The sequence below is a fragment of the Callospermophilus lateralis genome, chromosome 7 (genome assembly GCF_048772815.1).
Source record: "Callospermophilus lateralis isolate mCalLat2 chromosome 7, mCalLat2.hap1, whole genome shotgun sequence".
Lineage (NCBI taxonomy): Eukaryota > Metazoa > Chordata > Mammalia > Rodentia > Sciuridae > Callospermophilus > Callospermophilus lateralis.
In genome coordinates this window covers 105,183,709-105,206,446 of record NC_135311.1, presented here as the reverse complement: position 1 = coordinate 105,206,446, position 22,738 = coordinate 105,183,709, and the positions used below count along the sequence as shown (strand labels likewise).

Sequence of the window (22,738 nt, the reverse complement as noted above, 5' to 3'; positions counted from 1 at the left end):
AGGACTTTATTGCTAAAATGTTATCTAAGCAAATTGACTCTAATTGCTGAAGCTAATGGAAAAAATTAGGGACTCAGTTGCTGTATCCAGAAGCAATTTTTTTCCCTCACAGTGCCTCCTAATGTCCTAATGGTTGGTCAGGATAACCACAACCATCAACAATCACACAAGGCTGTCTCTCAAGTAGCATTTCAAAATGCAAATGCTACTTCAACTTTTGATTTTTGAAGTCTAAGAAGGATGATCAGCCAAAATAGCTAGGTGAGAAATAATGTTTTTGTTTTAAATGGCATGTTTTCTCTTCAAGAGATGATAAAAAGTGGCAACAAAAGAAATGTAAAAACTTTTAAAAAGCAGTTTAAATTCTAACACACTGCAAGAAATAGTTTTGTGAGAATAAAACATACGGTCTCTCCTCATTGTTCTTTTTTTTTTTTTAATTTTTTTTCTCCATTTTTTTTCAATTGGGATATTTATGCTTATCAATAAAGACATGGTTTGGTTTCTATAAAACAGAGAAGGATCAGGTATACTTTGCTCTACCTTCAAATACAGACTGAAATTAATATTTAAAATATAATCAAAACCATATACATTTGTCCCCAAACTCTGAGCTAGTGACTGTTTGGGATGGGATGGGATAGGATGAGATGGGATGGGACGGGACGGAATCATAAGCACATAGGACAGAAGACATTTTAACTCATATCATCTCATAATTCTTCTAACAAGGTTTTTTGTTTGTTTGTTTGTTTTTTGTTTTGTTTTGTTTTTAAAGAGGCTGTGTCTTGCTATGTTGCCCAGGCTGGCTCTGAACTCCTGAGCTCAGCAATCATCCTGACTCAGCCAGGATTACAGGTGTGCACCACCACACCCAGCTAATTTCTTAACACTGGGGAAGAGTGTGTGTAAGAGAGGGAACGCTAAAATAAAGACAAGACAATCAATTTCCTAACATTCTTAGCATAACTAAGCATTAATATCTAAGCCAAAAACAGCTCTCTTCTTTGTCCACAAGTCTTGGGTTTCCAATATTCTTTCATTAGAAGAATCTATTATCTATGCCTGAGAAGATCACCTACCAATTTAACTATAAACATTTATCAGGAAAAAAGAAGTCATCTGTAAATACCTGCCTACTAATGAATGTCAATGTTATTTTTTTTTTAAGAGAGAGAGAATTTTTTTTTAATATTTATTTTTTAGTTTTCGGCGAACACAACATCTTTGTTTGTATGCGGTGCTGAGGATCGAACCCAGGCCACAAGCATGCCAGGTGAGCGCACTACCGCTTGAGCCACATCCCCAGCCAGTCAATGTTATTTTTAATTTGATGGCTTCGTTTACATTTTACATTGTTCTCCATTTTTTTAAAAGAGGAAAATCCTGTGAAGCAAATGTTAACACATAGACTCCAACAGATAAATCTGTAGTTGAGGCATTTTTATACATGTGAATGTACAAAGCCATATATTATTACCCTTCACGTGTCAAGAACTGATAAATCAGCAACACTAAGAAAATAAATATAAGTCTTTATTGTCTTGACTGAATTTAATCACCATGTACTTACAGACCTATCATTAATTCCTGAAGAATAAAGAGAAATGGTTTCTCCTCTGCAGGCCCATTTCATAGTGTATCACACTAACAGGTTAAGGAATCTTGAACTAAGAATAAAAATAGTCATTGAGGAATTTCTTCTCCTGCAATTTCTTGAATCCAGAATTCCCTCTGAAAGTCTTCAGTGGGCAGATCTAACTAGGCTGAACCATAGACTACCTATTAAAACATTAACTGTTCTAGGGCAGGAACTCACTATTATAAAGTCTGACCCCATCAAAACTAACAACTAAACTAGAAAAGATAAAGATAAATTTTCAGGGCTGTTACAGACTAAAATGTTTGTGTCCTACCCAAAATCCATATATTAAAGTCCTAATTCCCAATTTGATAGCATTTGGAGGTGAATCCTTTGGGAAGTAATAGGTTTAGATGAGGTCACTAGGATGGTGGCACTAGTATTCTCATAAGACGATTAAGAGAAACCAGAGCTTTTTCTCTCTTTCTGCCATGTGAGAATACTGCAAGAAGGCAGCCAAGACAAAATGAGGGCACTCCCAGAAACTGAATTTGCTGACACCTTGATCTTGGACTTCTTCCAGCCTCTAGAAATGTAAGAAATAAGTGTCTGTTGTTTAAATCTGACAGTTTCTTGCATTTTGTCACAGCAGCCCAAGCTGACTAATGTTAAGGGACCTTAGTTAGGGTTTCTGTATTCACAGAACTCAGGTAAAAAGCTGTCATCAGTTCAGTATAGACTTCGAAAGTGGCTACTTGTTAGACACCTGTATGTATACATCCAAATTAAAACCTGGCTCATTAAAATCCATGGTAGAAAACCATACGCTTCTGTCAAAACTCATACATAACTTTGAGACACTTAAGAATTGTACATTTACTTTGTTAATTACATTTCCATAAAATATTTCAACCATAAAAAATGCTTGAATAAACTGATAGCCACCATCTTCCCAATTCAATGGGCCCAATTTGGGAGGGAGGGTACTGGGGATTGAACTTAGGGGCAACCACTAAGCCACATCCTCAGCCCTATTTTAGATTTTATTTAAAGACAGCGTCTCACTGGTTGCTTCACGCCTGGCAGTGCTAAGGCTGGCTTTGAACTCTCGATCCTCCTGCCTCAGTTTGCCAAGCTGCTGGAATTATAGGCATGCACCACAGTGCACAGCTTGCCCAATATTTTTTAACTTCAAAAATACAACACACTTTTAATCAGTGTAAATGGGAACCATGGGCTTGTTGCCATTATGACTTAATAACACTGTATGTCTAATGACATCTGTGAGTTGTCATCAGTGAAATTATACTTCTTAAAATCAATGCTGCATGTGTAGTTAAAACAAGTTTTTGTTTTTGTTTTTTATCAATACAGAGACAGAAAGTCTCCTTTTGTTCCTGCTGTGTATATGTGCTACTTCTTTTCTTGTACTGGATATTTTAAATAAAAATATCAATATAAGACAGGATTATCAAGTTATTTATACTAGATTTTATTTTTTAAATATGGCCTGATATTGAAGCAAGAACATTAATTTATTTGAAACACCTATGATTTATATAATAAAAAAGTAAATAATTTTAAAATACATTATTGAATTTTTCATTTACACTTTACATCTTTCCAAAACACACTAGAATTTTTCTCTTTTGTCTCCTTAGAATATGTTGTGATCTACAATGATCTTTTTATCCTTTTAAATATATCTGATTTTAGATTAAAAAGCATGACACATGGCGTTTTAAATTTCCATTCTAAACTTAGAGTCATATGAGCTCTTGTCAACAAAAGACTAAATTTACTATAATTATGGATTATTTACACTAAAACAAAATAAGAAATCAATATGTAAATGTAATGTTTGTTGTAGCTAATGCAGCCAGCAATGACAGATTAGGTTCAAATAGCAATCAGTTTGAAAATCTGGCACATATGTAAATGAACTAGGGCCTTGATGTTTACACATGATTGTATTTCATTCAGGATTTTTAAAATGTCTCAGGAAAGGCATAAAAATAAAATGTTAATCTTTCCACTATAAATATTACTTGAGCTATTATCATAACTGAAACTAGGTTTTGTTCCTGTCCAGCTAAACTAACATATGATACTAATAATTTTGAGCTGTAGATTACATCATTCTTAATTAACACTCTGCTACAGTTGTTAACATCCTCCAAGACACCATGTTATCATCACCACAAGTTCTGTAACAATCTTAAAATCATGTTTAACGAAGGTTGGCCTCTTACTCTGCAGCTACTTTTAATTGCTTTCTTTGCTGGCAATTAAATGTCTAGATAAACAAACATTTTGTTTCACATAATTCATAATAACATTTTTCCTAATAACATTTTTTAAGATGATTTCAAAGTTCAGGCAGCCTTTTGTCTATAATTACTGTTTATCAATATAGTGATATATTGGATTCAGCAAAATGTATTAGCCAAAGTACATAAGATTAATCAAAATGTGGTAATTAGTAGTGATGGTGATATTTTGTGATACAGTAAAACTGTCACAACATAATTCGATCCATCTAGACTAACTATGAGGGAAAATTTATATTTACAGATATATTGATTTTTGTTTCATCAATTAGTGACCAAGTTTCTTGCTGTCGATTAAATCAATCACTTCCCTCAATCACAGAGAATACCTGCAGTTCTTTTTCAAAGCGTGATGCTAACAAGCTAATCTCAGTAGTCACTGACCTATCAAAAGGCAGTAAACTGTATAATAGGTTTGGTACATGACTCCAATTAGATGTGTTGTGGTCTCCATTGATGCTTTAATTGGGGACAAGTTTCTTTTTCCATCCAGAATGCATAACTTTAGGGAAATGTCCTCTATTTAAAATGAGCCACTTTCATGGAGCTCCTTATTAAGAAACATTTACCAACCCAATATTTTCAAATTTTACTTTCACAAAGTCTAATAATAATGCCCACCTGAATTAAACTTAAGTTGAAATGCAATCACAATAATGTACTTGAAATACTGATTATATCAACTTATAATGGAGAAACAACATTTTGAGTCCTACATCAAACAATGCTTTGTTCTAATTATAACATTTGTGACTTAAAGTATTTTTGCAGATAAATATCCTTTGTGACAAGAAAAAATTGTTTTGTAAGGTATTTTGGAAGAAAAAAATATAATTGATTCAGTCAAAAATATTTACTTGGATACATAAAGCATACATAAACTGTATAGGTCATTGAAAGGACTCCTTTTTACTGCCACATTGTAGGAAAAAAAAACTCACAAAATTGATCACTAAAAATCAATCATGAGGAAGAAAAACAAAAAAACTGCAAATGAAATTATACCAATTTGGAGAAATTACATACTTTGAAACCTATTTTTTTCCAGTTTGAAAATAAAAATACTCAAAAAAACCCTCTCCCACTGGCAGTTGCCTACCTATGTATTCCTGATGTATTTGCATTACTTTACCCATCCATATAAAGGACTTACTTACTGAATATCTACTGTGGGCCAGGAGGCGCTGCTGTTGGTTTACTTCAATACATAACTAGATTTAAATGAGATTTTTATGTTGAGGACCATTCTTTTGAGCAACCCCTGAGTTATACTGAACAACTCATCTCTAGGATGATTAAGGCACATGATGAGTGATTTGAAGTTAAGAGTCTTGTGAAATCCAAGTCCTGGCTCATCTATTAACTAGCACTGTCACCTGGCAAAGAGAAACTACGAGTACCTGCAAGGTGCCAGGCCTAATGCTCATAAATGTTATCTTATTTAATCACACCTGCTCCCCAAAGTCCTGAGAGAAATTATTATCTTGAACATTCTCAGGGAAGATGCTAAGGACTCAATAGACTATTTAACCTTCTCTTTCTGCACCCCAGTCATAAAATGGGATTGGATTAGATGGCTGCTTTAGCTTTTTCCAAAGATGATATCCTAAAACTTCCTTCTCTAGAAAGAAGTCAGAGTTCTTGGATGTGACTCTGCTAATTTTAGGGGAGTATACCAAAAATTGAAATAGTCAGATACAGACAAAGGGGTGAAAAATACTATAAAGATTAAGATTTGTGCATAGATTGTTTGGAGAAGCAGAAGTAGGATGGGAACTATTTTAAAGTAACCTCAGAATGTCCTTCTCATTATCGAATCCCACAACATTCTTTGGATATCTTTCTTAGTTGGACTAATGGGACAGTAAAGTGGCTAGCATTGCCTCAGTCCAGGATGAGAGAAGTGGGAATGAGAAAAAGAAAAATATATATACTATGAGGGAATTTTTTTTTTTTTTAAACAAGAACATCTGTAGCATTCCCCCTTCTCCATTCTAGATTTGTTTCTATGGGAGGGAGAAAAGAGCCAATTAGGACTATTCACAAGGTCAGATAGTATTATGAAGTCAGGAATGAGACCAGCAGCTTCCTCTTTTACTTCCTGTGCCACAGTTCACTAAATTCTTTTCCATTTCTCACTTGCTGTGGAAGGTACAACCATGGAAAAAACTTGTCATGAGCTCTCTAAGCTGTCTTTCCTATGACTAGGTTGATGAGGCAGGCCTGCTGCATCATGCCACCAGGCTCTGCAGACTTAGTCATAACTCTATATGTTATCAGAGTGTGGGATCCTAAGACTTAGAATTGGAGTGAGAGTAAAAAGATCTCATTTAAGACTCAGGTCTAAACCACAAGCTCCATTGGGTGCTTGCCCAGCTATTAAAGCAGTTTTGTTTTCCAATTTGGCCATTGATTTTTCCATATATAATCCACTGCTAAGAAACCAAGAAGGGTGAATGATATCATGAATGCCTACAAATCTAGAAAAGCCTCATAACCTGGGAACAGTGGTGCACGCTGAGGCACGAGGATTGCAACTAAGTGAGATACTGTCTTATAAAAAAATAAAAATAAGGGGCTGGGGATGTAGCTCGCGGGTAGAGTGCCTGAGGTTCAATCCTCAGTACCACTATTACTACCAAAAAAAGAAGAAGAAAAGAAAGGAAAAGCCACTCTATTTTCAGGTAGCATCTGAGTCCAGACCTGCAGTAACAGTGATGGACCTAAAACTCAGCTATTTTGATTCACTACTCCTCAACAACTTGCACAGCACCCAATGAAAAAACACAATAACTGTATTCTTGATTCACAACTACTGTCACCTTCTCTCCCACCAACAGTTTTTTTTCAAGGGGGGAAAAAAAAGACATAATGGGAATTGAACTCAGGGGCACTAGACCCCTGAGCCACATCCCCAGCCCTTAACACATATATTTAACAACAGTTGTTTACTCAAATATCACAGGAATCCCAATTAGCACCTGAATTTACTTTGGCTTGCAGAAACAGCAAATAATTCAGAGCCACAGTTGAAAATAACTTCACAATATAGAGATCACATGAGATGGGCATGTACTTGACTATACATGATGAAAGCTCAACACTCTCACAGAAGTCAATAAAAGATTAACATGGCCCTGCTAGAAAAGAATTAAATAAAGTCTTCATAATAAAAGACAGTCTTTACAAATGCTTTGGTCATAGTCTGTAATATATGAAAATATCCAGCTCCATTTTAACTATGTAGATTTTCCTCACTTTTATGGCAAGGTGACAGAAAACATGTATCTTTTGTTTGTAGTTGTCCCTTTTACCATCAGTAGTTGAGCCTTGACCTTTTATACTGGGCCTATTAGTTGAAAGTTTTCATCACTTATTAGACTGTGAATAAAGCAAGTTGCAAAGACTCTCTTTTATTAGCAAAATATCCATTCAGCCCTTTACTAACAAGGTGATCATAGGCAATACCAAGCAAGAAATGTCAAACCTTCTTCAACGATATTTATACAAGGTCTTAAGGCTCTGGCACAAGCTAAATCTTCTGCCTAGAATACTCTTAACTCTTCCCTTCACTTAAATGATTCCTTGATCATTCATGTCTCAACTTAAATAGTACATATTCAGAGAGGCCTTTCCTGATCTTAAAAACTTCATTAGTCACCCAATTACTCTTTATCATGTCATCTTATTTTGTTTTTCTGCAAAGTACTTAGGATCACCTCTTTTTTTTCTGTTACCTTATTTATAAACAACCCCCATCACCTCTACACATATTACTCTGTAAACTCTGTGAAAGAAGGGACCTTTTTATCTTGTTCCTCATTTTATCACTAGTACCTACAACAAAGACCTAAACACATTATAGGAATATACTTAGTATATATCTAGTTAATGAGTGAATAATTGACACTCTTCATGTGTAATATGAAAGATTCTCCATTTATCTGAAACATTTTATGATAAGTTTGACAACAGTAAAACAACCAGTGAATAGAATACAGATGATAGACTCCCTCCAAAATAAAACTCACTTTGCTTCATTAGTCATGAAACTTTTCATATTCATTACAACGGATGTTTATTACAGACTTCTTATAACACTTTTAAGTTTAGGGAGATGCTCAATAAGAATACTCTTGCTCTTTATAGTTCAGGATCTAGTTGGAGAGATCATCATACATCAAACAGTATGAGGATGAAGAAAACTAAGGCTCACAGAAGAAACCTGTAACCTGAGGCTACGAAACTTATTGTAGGTCATATACAGAACAGACTCTGTTTAAATATAATGTCAAGAGTTTCTTTCAATACCCCATACCAGATTGGGAAAAACCAGAGGGAACACTGGGCAAAGATAAAGTCTAACTTCATGTCAAGGAGTAGCAATTGTCTACTTCCTTAAATTTATGAGATATTTGTCCTTTGTTAACCAAATATCTAGTCTCTGCTCTTCAGCATTAGAATTCCACTCCTTGGCTTAGATGTCTTTTAAGAGGCAAATATTCTTAGGAATATTTGGAATCCACTTTACAGTATGCATTCCAAAAATATTTCCAAGTATCTACTATGTTTCAGACACTCTTTTGACTGCTAGGGATACAGCAATAAACAAAAGTTTCTTGGTTTTTTTGTAGCTTTACGTTGTGATGAGATAGACAATAAATGTGAAAGATTTGGTATGTGACTATGATCGGTCAATTTCTCCTTATAATTCTGGCAAATTTTGCTGACTTGTTTACACAAGTTTACAGCTATCACATCATCTTGTACTACAATGCTCATATCTTAAATTTAATTGATATTAATATCACTTATCAAATACTTAATACTTTCTTGAAATCCTTATTCTCATAACTATCACACGATTTCTATTTCAGTATTATCTATAAATTTAGACTTTGTTACAAACCATTACTATTACAGTGCTGAAATCTAGAACCCAAAAATATTGCCCATTTGGCATCAAATCTTTTTATTCTTTTCTATTCTTTCACCTTTCCCACTGACTCTAAACCTACTAGCTAACTTCATTTTAAAACTTAATAATGAACTCCACCCCTGCTTCCCTGCTACAGAATGAAATGTATCCCTTTAAAATTCATACATCCAAGCCATAACCCTCAATGTGACTGACTATATTTGGAAATAGGGTCTTTAGTAGGTTAAATGAGGTCATAAAGGTGGGGCCCTAATCTGCTGGGACTGAAAAGGACCAATATCTCTGGAGGTACCCCTTCCCTCTCTCCCTCTTCTCTCTCTCTCTCTCTAAGACACACACACACACACACACACACACACACACACACACACAGAGTTTTTTATAGAAGACTTAGTTAACTAAGACACTCCCATACCCCTTTTTGGTTGTCAGCCCTTTTTTGGTTTCACTTGTTAAAATTTTTCCTATTTGCTGTTTCTTTCTCCAATAATTATCCAGTCTCTAAACACTACTTTTTCCCTTAGTAGTCAAGTTTTCTGAAGATAATATTAACTCCTTAATTCTCACTTATCCCTTAAAATCTACTATATTCTAGTTGTCCTTTACACCATTCTACCAAAAGTGATTTTAATAAAGTCATAAATTACTTATATATGTCCACCCAATGGCCTTTTTAATAATCATCATCCCATAAAATGTACCTCAGTATCTTACAATATCATTCATCTGAGACAAAAAATAAAGGTACAAGTGTAGATTTTTCCAGGAAGATAATTAGCTCAGTTCTAGAATTTAACTTTGAATTAAATACAAGACGCAAAAATGTCAGGCTTCACATATAAACTGGACATTCGAGTTTGTAAATACAAACTAGACTATAGAAAATAAAAGGTTGAGGGGCTGGGGTTGTGGTTTAGTGGTAGAGCGCTTGCCTGACATGTGTGAGGCACTGGGTTGGATTCTCAGCACCATATAAAAATAAATTAAAAATAAATAAATAAAATAAAGGTATGTGTCCATCTACAACCAAAAATAAAAAATTAAAAGAAAAAGAAAATGAAAGATTGAGATAAAATGCCAGGGAGAAGGTACAATAAATAAGAGGATTGCTAAGAATAGAACTCTCAAGAACACTAATATTTAGAACAGGTGAAGAAAAGAAAAACTTACAATGGAGATTCAATGAAGCAACCTGAATTTAGAAGGAACTAGGAATAAATATAATCTAAAAAAATTTTTCAGAAAAGGCAAGAAATTTTTAGAGGCCTCATATCCTAAATGAATAGATTTACACACTTTTTGAGGACAGAGCTTTTCTTTATCCACCAAGTAATCAAAAAAAAAAAAAAAAATCAATGAGCTAAATCTTTTCTACAATAATATGAAACATGTAGTTTTTTACCTTTCTAATTTTCCTATGACTTATAATTTGTAGCTGTGCCACAGAAGCCTCAGCCTTACAATTAATTAGTGAAATCTGATTTTACCCCTTTTTTTGAGACAAGTCTCACTAAGTTGTCCAGGCTGGCTGAACTTATGATCATTTCACTCAGCCTTCCAAGTACCAGGGATCACAAACACATGAAGCTGTGCCAGCTAATTTAAAAATTTTTCAAAAGTCTTAAAATGCTTTTTAACTGTTATAAAGATCATGACTAAAGAGTTTGCTCTTAAATTCTCAAAAAGCTTGAAATTCTGTTTTCTAAATGTATAATTTACTTTAAATGATTTTTAATTCAATTGTAAGTGTTCATATGATAATTTTGCAACTCTAGTACCTTTTTTCTTTCCCCAGAAATTATAAATATAAACCTCAATTACCAGGCACCCCCTAGTGGCAGTAAAGTCAAGAAGATTTTTTAAAAATAATTCTCACCAAAATTTCAGGAGAAAATGGCTTGTCAGTAAATAGTTTAAGAACTTGGTACTTTATGTTTTATTAAATTATTTAAAATTTACTTAAGAGTAAATTTACAAACTGAAAATTCATGAATATTCTTGAGAAGAATCACAGTAGGTGAAATAACATAAATAAACTCCCTTCAAGAGTATGTATTGTTTTAGAGAATATTAATACTTTATAGGAAAAGAACATTATGTTTGCCATTGCACTAGAATTGGAATGGTGGTATCTAGGAGCAGAACTTTATCAGAGTTGTTGCATTATAATTACTTTATTCTACAACTACCACCCCCCCCCCAATTTGGCAACATCCACTGAACTGATTCCAGAGAAAAATGTAACAAAATATCAATAAAATCAATTAAATATCAAACCAATCACCTAAACAAAATAGTTTTTTTCACAGAATTTACTATTTTCAAAATTTGAAATGGTATATAACTCTAGGAAAATTTTTTGTACACTTATTATTTAGATGTCAAAATTATTTTTATTTTATGAAACACCAAATAAAATGAAAAAAAATTACAAGTTAAATTAATTATTACTGTTAGCTTTTAAGGTTTTGTTTTTTGGAATGATTTCCATGAGGGTTGAAGATAAAGCTCAGTGGTAGAGCACTTGCCTAGCATTCAAAGGTCCTGGGTTCAATCCCCAGCACCATAAATAAATGAATAAATAAATTTCCCATGAAATGAGCACTAAAAGTAGTTATAAAAAGCTAATTTCTTGGGGCTGGGGTTGTGGCTCACGGGTAGAGCGTTGACCTAGCACATGCTAGGCCCTGGGTTCGATCCACAGCACCACATTAAAAAATAAAGGCATTGTGTCCAATTACAGCTAAAAATTAAATATTTTTTAAAAAGCTAATTTCTACTTATACCAGAAGATATAGTGGTAAGGCTACCAATAAATAAATAAACAAACAAACCAACCCTAACTTTTTAGTTAGGCTTTACTAAAATGTATACTAATGTGACTATTTTTATAACAGCAGAAATCGACATATCCCCTTTTTACATTGTATCTTTTGTAGGCCTTTGAACTTTTCTCTTATTGTTTCAACATAAGAAATGGCATCATTATAACTTGATAAAAATCCATGAAGTCAAATAGGAAAATACTTCTGTGCTTTAGTTCTCATTCTCTAATAAACACTGCCATTTCAGTAGTATTGTAGGCCCCTGCTTGCCTAGGGATCGAGTGATTAGCAATTAGAGGTCAGCCACATGGCAATGAAGAATGCCTAGGAAGGCATTCTGATAAATCCGTTTAATCATACTACTGGAAAGCACAAGATTATAAACAATGATGCTCCTGTCTGCTTTTAATGATGTGGATTACATACTATATGATAGTGATAACACTTTGTTAACTAACTTACAAAATAATGTTTTACCTGACTAGATACAGTATCACACTTACAACTCTTTGTCATGAGCTCATCTGAGTTTTCTATCAACATTACTATAAACACAAGGATTATGTTTGTAGTTTGTACATTTGTGATATTTGTGCATATTCCACTTTTCATTTATATGATCTACATATAGAAGATGAAATTTTTATAAAGAAATTTTTATATTCTTAACCTAGAACAAACTATTTACAGACTATCAAATATAATTATGCTAGACTTAACTTTTCAGTTCAGTGATTTTCTACTTTGATGAAGCCAAATTTAAGATTCCCCTCTCTCTCTCAGTACTTACCTAAAAATGAGAATATTTGGTAGATGACGGGGGAAGAACTTAATGATATTCAAAGCTTAGGAATACAATTTTCTCTAGCACATAAACCAAGCAAATTCACACACCAAGTTGTATTAAAAAGAGGAAAAGAGGCCAGGCCTGGTGGTGCTTGCCTGTAACCCAATAGGCTCAGGAGGTTCAGGCAAGAAGATCCCAAGTTCAAAGCCAGTCTCAGCAACTTAGCAAGACCCTGTCTCAAAACTTTAAAATGTGTATAAAAATGTGTATAAAACTGAAAATTAAAAAATCAACTGTACTTATGGGATAATATTGTTTAAAAGACAAAATTATTATTCTATCATTAGTATAATCAGTTACTACAGCTCATTTGCTTCATCTAGCAATAATAAATTTAATGTGCTATTAAAAAATCTCTTTAAAATTCCATAAATGTGTTGAAAAATGAAAACAAAAACCAAAAACAATGATTTCCTCTATTTCTTTTTTTTAACATTTATTTTTTAGTTGTAGGTGGACATAATACCTTTATTTTACTTTTATGTGGTACTGAGGATCAAATCCAGTGCCATACGCATGCTAGCCAAGTGTTCTATCTCTGAGCCACAGAACCAACCTAATTCCCTCTATTTCAAAGAAAAAATAATCTTAACAAAAATTTTATGTCTGTTTTCCCAGTTTTATTCTTCAGAGCCCAATGAATATTCTTTAAAGGTATATCTTCCTCCCTTTCCCCTAATACTGGAGTTTGAACTCAAGGCCTTACACATGCTAGGGAAGCATTCTAATACATCCTCATTCATTGATTCATTCGTTCATTCATTCATTTTGATACAGGGTCTCTCTGGATTGCTAGTCCTCTAACTTATAATCCTCCTGCATCAGCCTCCCACTCAAGCACCTAGGATTATAGGCACCACCATGCCCAGTTTAAGGTATATCTTCTTTAGCAATGAAAGCTCAGAGCTCCATTTATTCTTTCTCTTCCCTCTAACTCTAATTCTTCCCTTTCAACCAGAAAAGAGTCATTATAACTATTTTTAATATACTGGAGTTTTGCTAAAGATTTTCTTTGAGTAAGAAGATCTGCCTCTAAAACTAACAAATTATCCAGTCTAGATAGTTATAGCTTAAAGTAATAGCTTAAAGCAATTTAACAATCAAACTTTTCACTTCAGATTCCCAGGAAAAGCAAATACCTTACCCAGCATGACTAGATGATGAAGGTGGTGGCAAATCTGGTGTAAGGACGTAAAGGCTGTTGTTTTTTGGCAAGTGTAGCGATTTTAAGACCGTCTGAAAAAGAAAAAATAAAACAAACATTTGTTGATTTATGCTTTTTTTTAAATAATACTTGAAAATTTAGCAATTTTCTAGTTTGACTTTTTGTCTTTTGGAAATTTCCTAAATAGGGTAATACAAAAGTGCTGAATACAAATAACCTAGTTTCTCTTGTATATATTATAAATTAGTCAAATTATGACTATTAAAGTAAAATGTAAATTCTTTAGTTCATGAAGAGTTACAAATGGATAAACACAAACCTGAGACTCATTCAGCTTCTTCACTCTAGAAGTATATGCTTGCAACTAATATGCTCTGATTCCAGAGTCATTATGACAAATATTAGTAATGAAGATTTTCAGAAATTATTAGACCTAAGAAAGATAATAGAGAGCACCTCAAGCTAATGATTCTGTAGATAAGGAGGAATAATACCCTGAGAGGTTACCTAACTTGTATATAAGGAAGTATTAATTAGCTCAATTTACTCTTACTCTAGAAACCTTTCCTGTTAAAGCTCTCTGTCTGGAGGGAATAAATTACTCTTGAGCCACATCTGACTTACCATCTAAATAAACCATACACAAGTTTATTACATTTCTTGGCTACAAAATTCAAACATTTCAAACTCATAATATGATAGTAAATACTTGCTGAAATACTTTTTGGGCAGCAATAACATTAAGAAGTATATTTTACATCACAGCTCAAGACATAAACTTATTCAACAGATACTTTATTGTGTCACATACTCCTTGATAGGATTACTCCAGCCATGGAGGATAGCACTGACTAGAACAGTCTAAAATAAAATTCCAGTCAGAATTCACATTTTAGTAGGAATAAATAAAGTGATCAACCTATATAGCTGAGTATCATAAAGGGATGAGTTTTTGTTTGTTTGTTTGTTGTTTTTGTTGTTGTTTTTACTAAAGATAAATCAAGGAAGGAAGAATATGAGATATAGGAGAGCTCTATGATTTAAAAGGAGCTGGTCTCACTTGGAGAATGTAAATTTGAGCAAAGACCTAAAGTTGAAAGAGAAAAAAGCATGAGTATATATAGACAAAGAATATTTCAAGCAAAGGAAAGAGCCAGTACAAAATGTTTAAGGAACAAGAAGGAGTTCAATGTAACTGGAGCCAAGTAAGCACTGGTAGGAGATAAGTCATACAGTAACAGCAACAATAAGGACAGAAAACATGTTGAACCATTTCTGTTAATGTAAAGGTTTGGCTTTAATTCTGGATGAGAGGGAAGCTACTGTTGTAACATGATCAAATTCATGTTCTGAACCTGGCAGCCTGGTTCAGAATAAATGAGAAAGGATTGGCAGAGGAGAGCAGGTTAATGAAATAAAATAAGATAAAGCTGATGGGGGCTTAAGTCAGTGTGACAGCAGAAGTGGGGCAAACCAGTTGGATTCTGGATGCATTATGAAGATGGTGCCAAAACATTTCCTTACAAACTATATATGGATTATGAGATAAAAGTATCAATGATGACCCTAAAATTTTAGCTTAAACAAGTAGAAGGATGAAATTGCCATCAACTGATATGGAGAAGGCTAGAGATAAAGACTTACATTTTGGACCCACTAAATAGAAATGTCTACTAAACATTCAAGTAGAGAAAGTAAGTAAATGACTGGATATAGAAATTCAGAATTCAAGACACATCTGAAATGGATATATAAATTAAAAAAATATAAAATTACAGGAAATAACAAAGTCATCAGCTGAGAGTAAGAATGAAGGGTAGTGTAGATAAACCAAGTATATACATTAGGATTTCCTAGCAACATTAAGGAGTGCTCTGAAAATCATGATCATGAATTTAAAAATATACTATTATCAGGATGATTTTGTTTGTCTCCAGCTACATTTTCTTATAAGACACAGAAAAGCCAGAGAGTTGGATTTAGTCAAAGAAAGGATTTCAGTCGAGCATGAGGCTGTATTCAAGAAAATTATAATGACTAATCATGAAATTTAATCTAGAGTAAAATGTGGAGAAAATGATATAATGAACATGAAAAGAGGGAAGAAAAAATGAATTGGCAATATAAACTGGGTTAAGGATTGTTGGGATTAGGATAAGTGAGTGAGAAAAATGAGAGACGATCAGCAAAAAAAAAAAAAAATGGGAGCTTGAAATTAAGATAAGAGTTTTCATTATTAAAAGATGATAAGACCACAGGTCTGAGCTAAGTGGAGAAAGATTTTTGTGGAGGAGATATTTATGGAACTAAAAGGTTAAGGCATTAGAAAAATCATTTACATTATATTAAGAATTAGGAAACAGTAATTATAAATCAGACACTAAAAATTATCAGGAAATAAAGGGTAATGACTTCAATAAGTAGATGATATAATCTTTTGACATGAAAATCCAAAGTCAAAGGAATTTTACAGAAGAAAAACAGATAAAGGTCTAGAAAAAGAAATGAGGAAAAATGAGGCTGAGGGAGGAGAGAAGAGGATAGCAAGTTGGAGGTCAGCCTGGGAAATACAGAAAGACCCCATTGGAAAAGATGACCTCTGTCTTCAAGGGAAGAGTTTGATAACAGAAGGAATTATGCTAATGATTAATTCCTTCCACAGCAAACCTCTGCATGTAGCAAAAAAGTTTAAGACATCATAGAGGAAAAAGGACAGAGACAGATATGGATGTGTAGGGACTATGAGGATTTAAGTGGGGAATGACTTGGGAATCTCATACTCCTTGCAGTGATTGAGGGGGGGGGGGGGGTAATGAAATTAGTCCAGACTAAATCAAAGCAAATGATAATACAAAGTTAAAGTATTAGAAAGCAAGGAATGGCTATTTAGTAATACTTCATAACTGTGCAGATGGAGGTAAGGACTTCTAGGAAAGGATGATCTTACATAAGCAGGGAATAAGAACTTATTCTTTTTTGCGCTACTAGGTATAAAATCTGGAGATGTTCTATCACTGAGCGCTAGAGAGCCCTTTTTATTTCATTTTGAGACAGGGTCTTACTAAGTTGTCCAGATTGGCCTTAAATTTATAACTTCTTGCCTCAGCCTCCTGAATAGGGATTACAGGCATGTGCCATGGCATCCAGCTTGAAAGTATTACTGTAAGGAAGGCTATGTTAAATATTATAACACACAGCTTAATCAACATTTTCAAAATGATTGCCTTAGCCAGTGTAGTGGTGTGTGCCTGTAATGGCAGCTACTACTGAGGCTGAGGGAGAAGGATAACAAGTTGGAGGTCAGCCTGGGAAACATCAAGACCCCACTGGAAGTGGAGGTGGGGGGGTTTTCTCTTCAAAAATTACTGAAAATTCCATGCAAGATTTTTTCATAGTCACAAGTTTCTAAATAAAAGAATGAATAAATAATATCTATGTAAATGATTACATTTTGGTGGTTTACTTATTTTTGTCAAGACTGTTAGTTCATACTACTCTTTTTTTTTTTAAATAATTCCATGTATAAACTAGAACAGCCAGAGGCTTGAGCTGTATGTAGTTCAATGATAGAGCACTTATCTATCATGCATGAGGCTCTTTTGTGATCTCTATTACAAAAATAGAAAAACCACTTAGCACCAGTGGTCAGCAAACTATCAACCACTACAAATTCAGCCTGTTAACTGTTTTTGTATAGTCTGAAAGTTAAGAATGATTTTACATTTTTAAATGGTTGGGAGGAAGAATATCAAAAAGAAGTATATTCTCATGACATGAAATTACATAAAATTTAAATATGTTGTCCATAAATAAAGTTACATTGGGACAGAATTATGCTTGCTCTTTCACATATTGTCTACGGCTGCTTTCACTCTTTCTTGACAGCCAAGTCAAGTAGCTGCAATAGAGACCTTAAGGCCCACAAAGCCTAAAATATTATGGTAGTTTTATACAGAAAACAGTTTGCTAACTCCTAACTTATATCTAAACTTATAAATATTTTGTCTACCTGAAATTCCTGTAAATAACTTATTGAAATACTCTAAACTTCTCCATATATCACATGAACTCACATATGATCTAAAATCACAATGACTATCTGAAGCTATTCACAGAGAACTGAACAAAAAGTTGCAGATTCTATTTATGCCTGATTGTAAAAATATTGACTCAGTAACAGTATGGGAAGAGTCAATATATTATTTCTACCTCAAACATTTACAACTTTAGATTTAACTCATTTCTTTTCCTCCATTTCTTTCAGTAAAAATAAGGTGTATGAAACATTCTATACCCAAGGCTGCTAATACATGCCCCTAAGAACAGAAGCTATTATCTGAAAATTACAACATTGCAGATCCTTAAAATATTATTCATTCCACTTATCTGCCACTATCCAAGTAAACAAAGAAATATTCTATCATTTAAATTTTTTAAGTTTTAAGTTTCCCATTATTATCTTTGCTTCATAATTTACACTTGCAAAAATGTATACATCGTGTAAGGGGCTGGAGGTGTAGCTCAGTTGGTACAGTGCTTGTCTCGCAAGCACAAGGTCCTGGGTTCAATCCCCAGCACGCCCCTCCCAAAAAAAAAATATATATATACATATACACACACACATTGTGTGAGACTTCTTTCAGGTAAATAAGTAATTGTTCAATAAATTATCATTCCAGAGCACTCACTGACACTCTTAAGAAGTTTGAGGAAAAAAAAGAATTTTAAAACTCCTATAAAATACTTAGAAAAAAATTCTCCTCACAATATTTTCATTTACATAACTCTTTAAAACTATTTTTGGTTTAGTACAAAAAGAATTTAGCTTGGAAATCACTGTGGATTACATAAACAAAATTACTATCACCAAATCTATTTCTGGCATATGTAACAATATTAGTTAAAATCAATTTTTATATACAAGTTAGTCAATTGCATAATTTAATTTTATTTCTTGGCAATTTAGAAACTCACACTGGCCGTGTATGGTGGTGCATGCCTGTAATCCTAGTGACCAGGGAAGCTAAGACAGAAAGATTACCAAGTTTAAGGCTAGCCTCAGCAACTCAGTGAGGCCCTAAGCAACTAAGTGAGACCCTGTGTCAAAATAAAAAGGGCTAGGGATATTCCTCAGTGAGAAAGGGGTCCTGAGTTCAATCCCCAGTACTAAATACCAAAAAAGCAAGAAAAGAAACTCACACTGTCCTCCACATCTCCAGTTTTCCAGCCTTTTAACAGCATTTTAGACACAGGAATCTGAAGTTCATTTTCTAGAATCTGTTTAATTTCTCCTGTATAAATAAGAGACCAAAGATTACCAACAAAAAAACACTGCCAACATTTGTCAGTAATAGGACTAGCATCAATATTTCCACACCATATACAATGACATTTTTCACATGCATGATATTTTTAAAATTTAGTCTAAACTTCAAATCTCCTTGATCACACAACTTAGTGCCCCCTTGAAGAACTCAGGCTTCAACATTAATTATGCAAAAATCCACAATTAATTAAATAGTTCATTAATTAATGTACTAATCTGTTTAAAAGCATGGCTTCTAAATAAATAGATATCAGTAACTGGGGGTTTGAATAGAGAAGCCAATTAATTGACGATATCTATCATGTGCTCAGTATATGATAGGAGTAGCAGATAAAGTATAAATCCTATGGCATAATAATAGTTCACAGAGAGCAGGTTTTATAATGAAAATCTATGTTGAAATTTTATTTTGGGAAAATAAAACAACTTGCCTGCTCTTATTTCTGCTTCTATAAAATGGAAAAGAATATCACCTATTTCATCTATCCATAGGATACAAGTATGAAAGGAGATAATATACCTTAAATAAGAAGAGACTGAAAAAAAAAAGCCAATGTATATGATCTACAAGACAATTTAAATTTTATTGAAGAGTAAAGCAAAAGAATTTCAGAGGGCGGGGGGAAACTAGAGGTGAAACTTAGGGAAATTCTGTTCAGTAAAGATAAGAAATTGAAAGGTTTTTTTTTTAAAAAAAAATTGAACAAGATGCTAATGAGAAACAGTGAGGAAGCACAATTTTTCCGTATTTTTCAGAAATTCTTTTTCACAAATCACATCTACTTACAAATTAATGCTATGAGCTCTCATACTATGCTATTTGAAACAGAATAATGAATCAAAATATGCAAATCTGTCATATATCTGCTTATACTGGATTGCTGCTGGTCTGTAATTTTAGAGTAAAAATAATTTAATTTCACTTAAAAATAACAGAAACATCTGATCTAGTTAAAGAGGGAAAATAATTCCATGCTATTAAAGGAAAAGCAAGAGGAAAAAAACTTATGCTACATAAGTTCTATGCAACACAACTGCTGAAGTGGGTAATCCCACAACTTGCCTCAGTGACAATTTTTACTTTCCAAAAGAAAGCTCCTATCTGGACACTTTGGATAGTGCCTCGCCATCATAAAAACAATTCTGGTTCAACACTATATTTATAGAACAAACTTTAATCAACCTTGTCATTCAAAAATGTCACTGCTGACAAAGAAAGTATCATTCTGTTTACAGAAATAGGAAAAAGGTAAGCTTTACTTTTCATACCAAATACATATAAACATTGCCCTTTCATTCAGGCTAAGGCTGGTATTTCTGGAGCTGTGCCTGTCTAGAACTGGGCATATGCATTTGCAAAAGTCTGTTCAATGCTTTCTTCTTCTCAGAAATACACCTCCACCTGACACCTCCTTATTACAATCTTGAAAACAAACAAACAAACAAAAAAAAACCATAAAAAAATTTAGCTTAAAGTCTCAATGACTGGGGGGCTGGGGTTGTGGCTCAGCCATAGCATGCTCACCCAGCACATGTGAAGTGCTGGATTCTATCCTCAGCACCTCATAAAAATAAGTAAATAAAAATAAAGATATGGTGTTAAAGATATTTTAAAAATATTTAAAAAAAAAAAGTCTCAATTACTCTTTGCAGAAAGCCTGAAGACTATGAGACCAAAAAAAAAAAAACTTTTGTTCCACAGACAGGAATAAAAAACAAAAATTATCTAATCTTCTTTTCTCCTCCCCCTTACTGCTACCTTTTCTTGTCCTCTAAGAATTCTACTACAATTCTCACTATCCTGTTCTTTTTCTAGGAAATCAACTTTGTTAGCTTCAGAATATGAGTTGAGAGCATGTGGCATTTGTCTTTCTGTACCTGGTTGATTTCACTTAATAATGACCTCTACTTTCATCCACTTGGACACAAATGATAGGATTTCATTCTTTTTATGGCTGAATGATATTTCACTATATATCTATATCACATTTTGTCTACTCATATCCCCACCAGTTAATTTACATTCCCATTAAGAGTGAGAGTTCCCCTTTTCTCTTCATATTCACTATCATTTTTTGCTTTTTTCATTATTACAGGTTTTCTGACTGGGGTGAGATGTTATCTCAATGTGGTTTTAATTCATATCTCCCTAACAATTAGTAATGTTAGCATTTTATTCATATATTTTTTGGCCATTTATATAACTTCTTTCCAGATATGTCTACTCAAATCAGGCCTCCACTTTTTTTTTTTTACAATGGGGCTCTCGTTAATTTGTCCAGGCTGAACTTGAACTACCTGGCTCAAAAGATCCTCTTTCCTCAGCCTGCTAGGAGTACAGGCATGCACCACTACACAGGCATGTTCACATGTGTGAGGACTGGACACCCAGAGCTTTACATTTGAGCTACATCCCCAATCCTTTTTATTTTTTGAGACAGGGTGTTGCTAAGTCACTGAGGGGTCCTGCTAATTGTTGAGGTTGGCCTGGAATTTGCCATTTTCCTACCTCAGCCGCCTGAATCACTGGAATTGTATATGCCACTGTGCCCAGCTATTTGATATTTTATTTTTTTAATTTTAAAATTTTTTTTAATATTTATTTATTTAGTTAGTTTTTCGGCAGACACAACATCTTTTTTTATTTTATTTTTATGTGGTACTGAGGATGGAACCCAGCGCCGCACTCATGCCAGGCAAGTGCATTATCGCTTGAGCCACATCCCCAGCCCTATTTGATATTTTTAAAATCAGATTATTGGGTTTGTTGTTGCTGCTGTTGTGGAGGGTTTTTATTTTTTATATATTCTGGATAGTAATCTTATCAAATATTTACCAAATCTTTTCTTATCAAAGTTTCCAAATATTTTCTCCCATTGTTTAGTTTGCATCTTCATTATAATTAGGAGGGGGGTAAGTTCTAATTTTATACAGCACAGTTGGGTGACTATAGTTTAACAACTTATTGCTGGGAGCCATCAGCCAAGTAGGAATGACAATTTCCTTGCCAGCGTACCCCCATGTTTCTTTAGTGGAAGGACTCATGGAATTAGGACATTTTGCAGCGACATTGCATGTAAGGTGACCTTGCTCAAGGACCAGGGCGGACCCGTGTTTAGGGTGTTCCCGGTTTAGCAAAATAAGAGATTAGGGCGTTCCCCATTTAGAATAGGGCGTATCCTGCTGCCTGAGTTCCCCTTGAGTTCTCACGGGATTCAGAATATATTTGGGAGACAGAAGCCCATGAGGACGTGGATTTCCCCAGAGCGTGTTTGTAGACGGCCGGTGTGAGATCCGGAATACAGAATTGCTGTTTGAATCTACAAACTGTGTAGTGGCTCGTGATTTGTGCCCAGCCAGACTGCGGCAACTTATTATATATTTTATGAAGAACTGAAAGGACTTTGAAGGCTCCAAACACAAATAAATGATAAATTTTTAAGGAGATGGAAATGCTAACTAATTACCCTGATTTGACTATTACACACTATATTCATGTATCAAATTACCACATTGTATTCCATAAACATGCACATTTATGTGCTAATTAAAAAAGAAAAATTGAAGTCTTTTAAATTTGCACTGGAGAAACTCTAAAATATTTTCACTAATAATAAAAGTAACACATACATATTTTAAGAAAAAAAATACAAAAAACAATTCCTATATCAACCGCCCCCAAAAGAAAACAAAGCCAGAACCAGAAATGACAAATATTTGAGGA

At 33.8% G+C, this 22,738-nt stretch overlaps 1 protein-coding gene across 1 annotated transcript in view; it reads right to left on the bottom strand.

The window, feature by feature from the left end:
* Nucleotides 1-22,738, bottom strand: part of Faf1 (Fas associated factor 1) — a 396,527-nt gene that overhangs the window by 220,637 nt on the left and 153,152 nt on the right. Inside the window, exons 5-6 of the mRNA XM_076860444.2 lie at nucleotides 18,888-18,979; nucleotides 13,668-13,759 (exon numbers count right to left, since the gene is read on the bottom strand). Coding sequence (XP_076716559.1) covers nucleotides 13,668-13,759; nucleotides 18,888-18,979 — 184 coding nt within the window. The remainder of the gene's footprint in view (nucleotides 1-13,667; nucleotides 13,760-18,887; nucleotides 18,980-22,738) is intronic.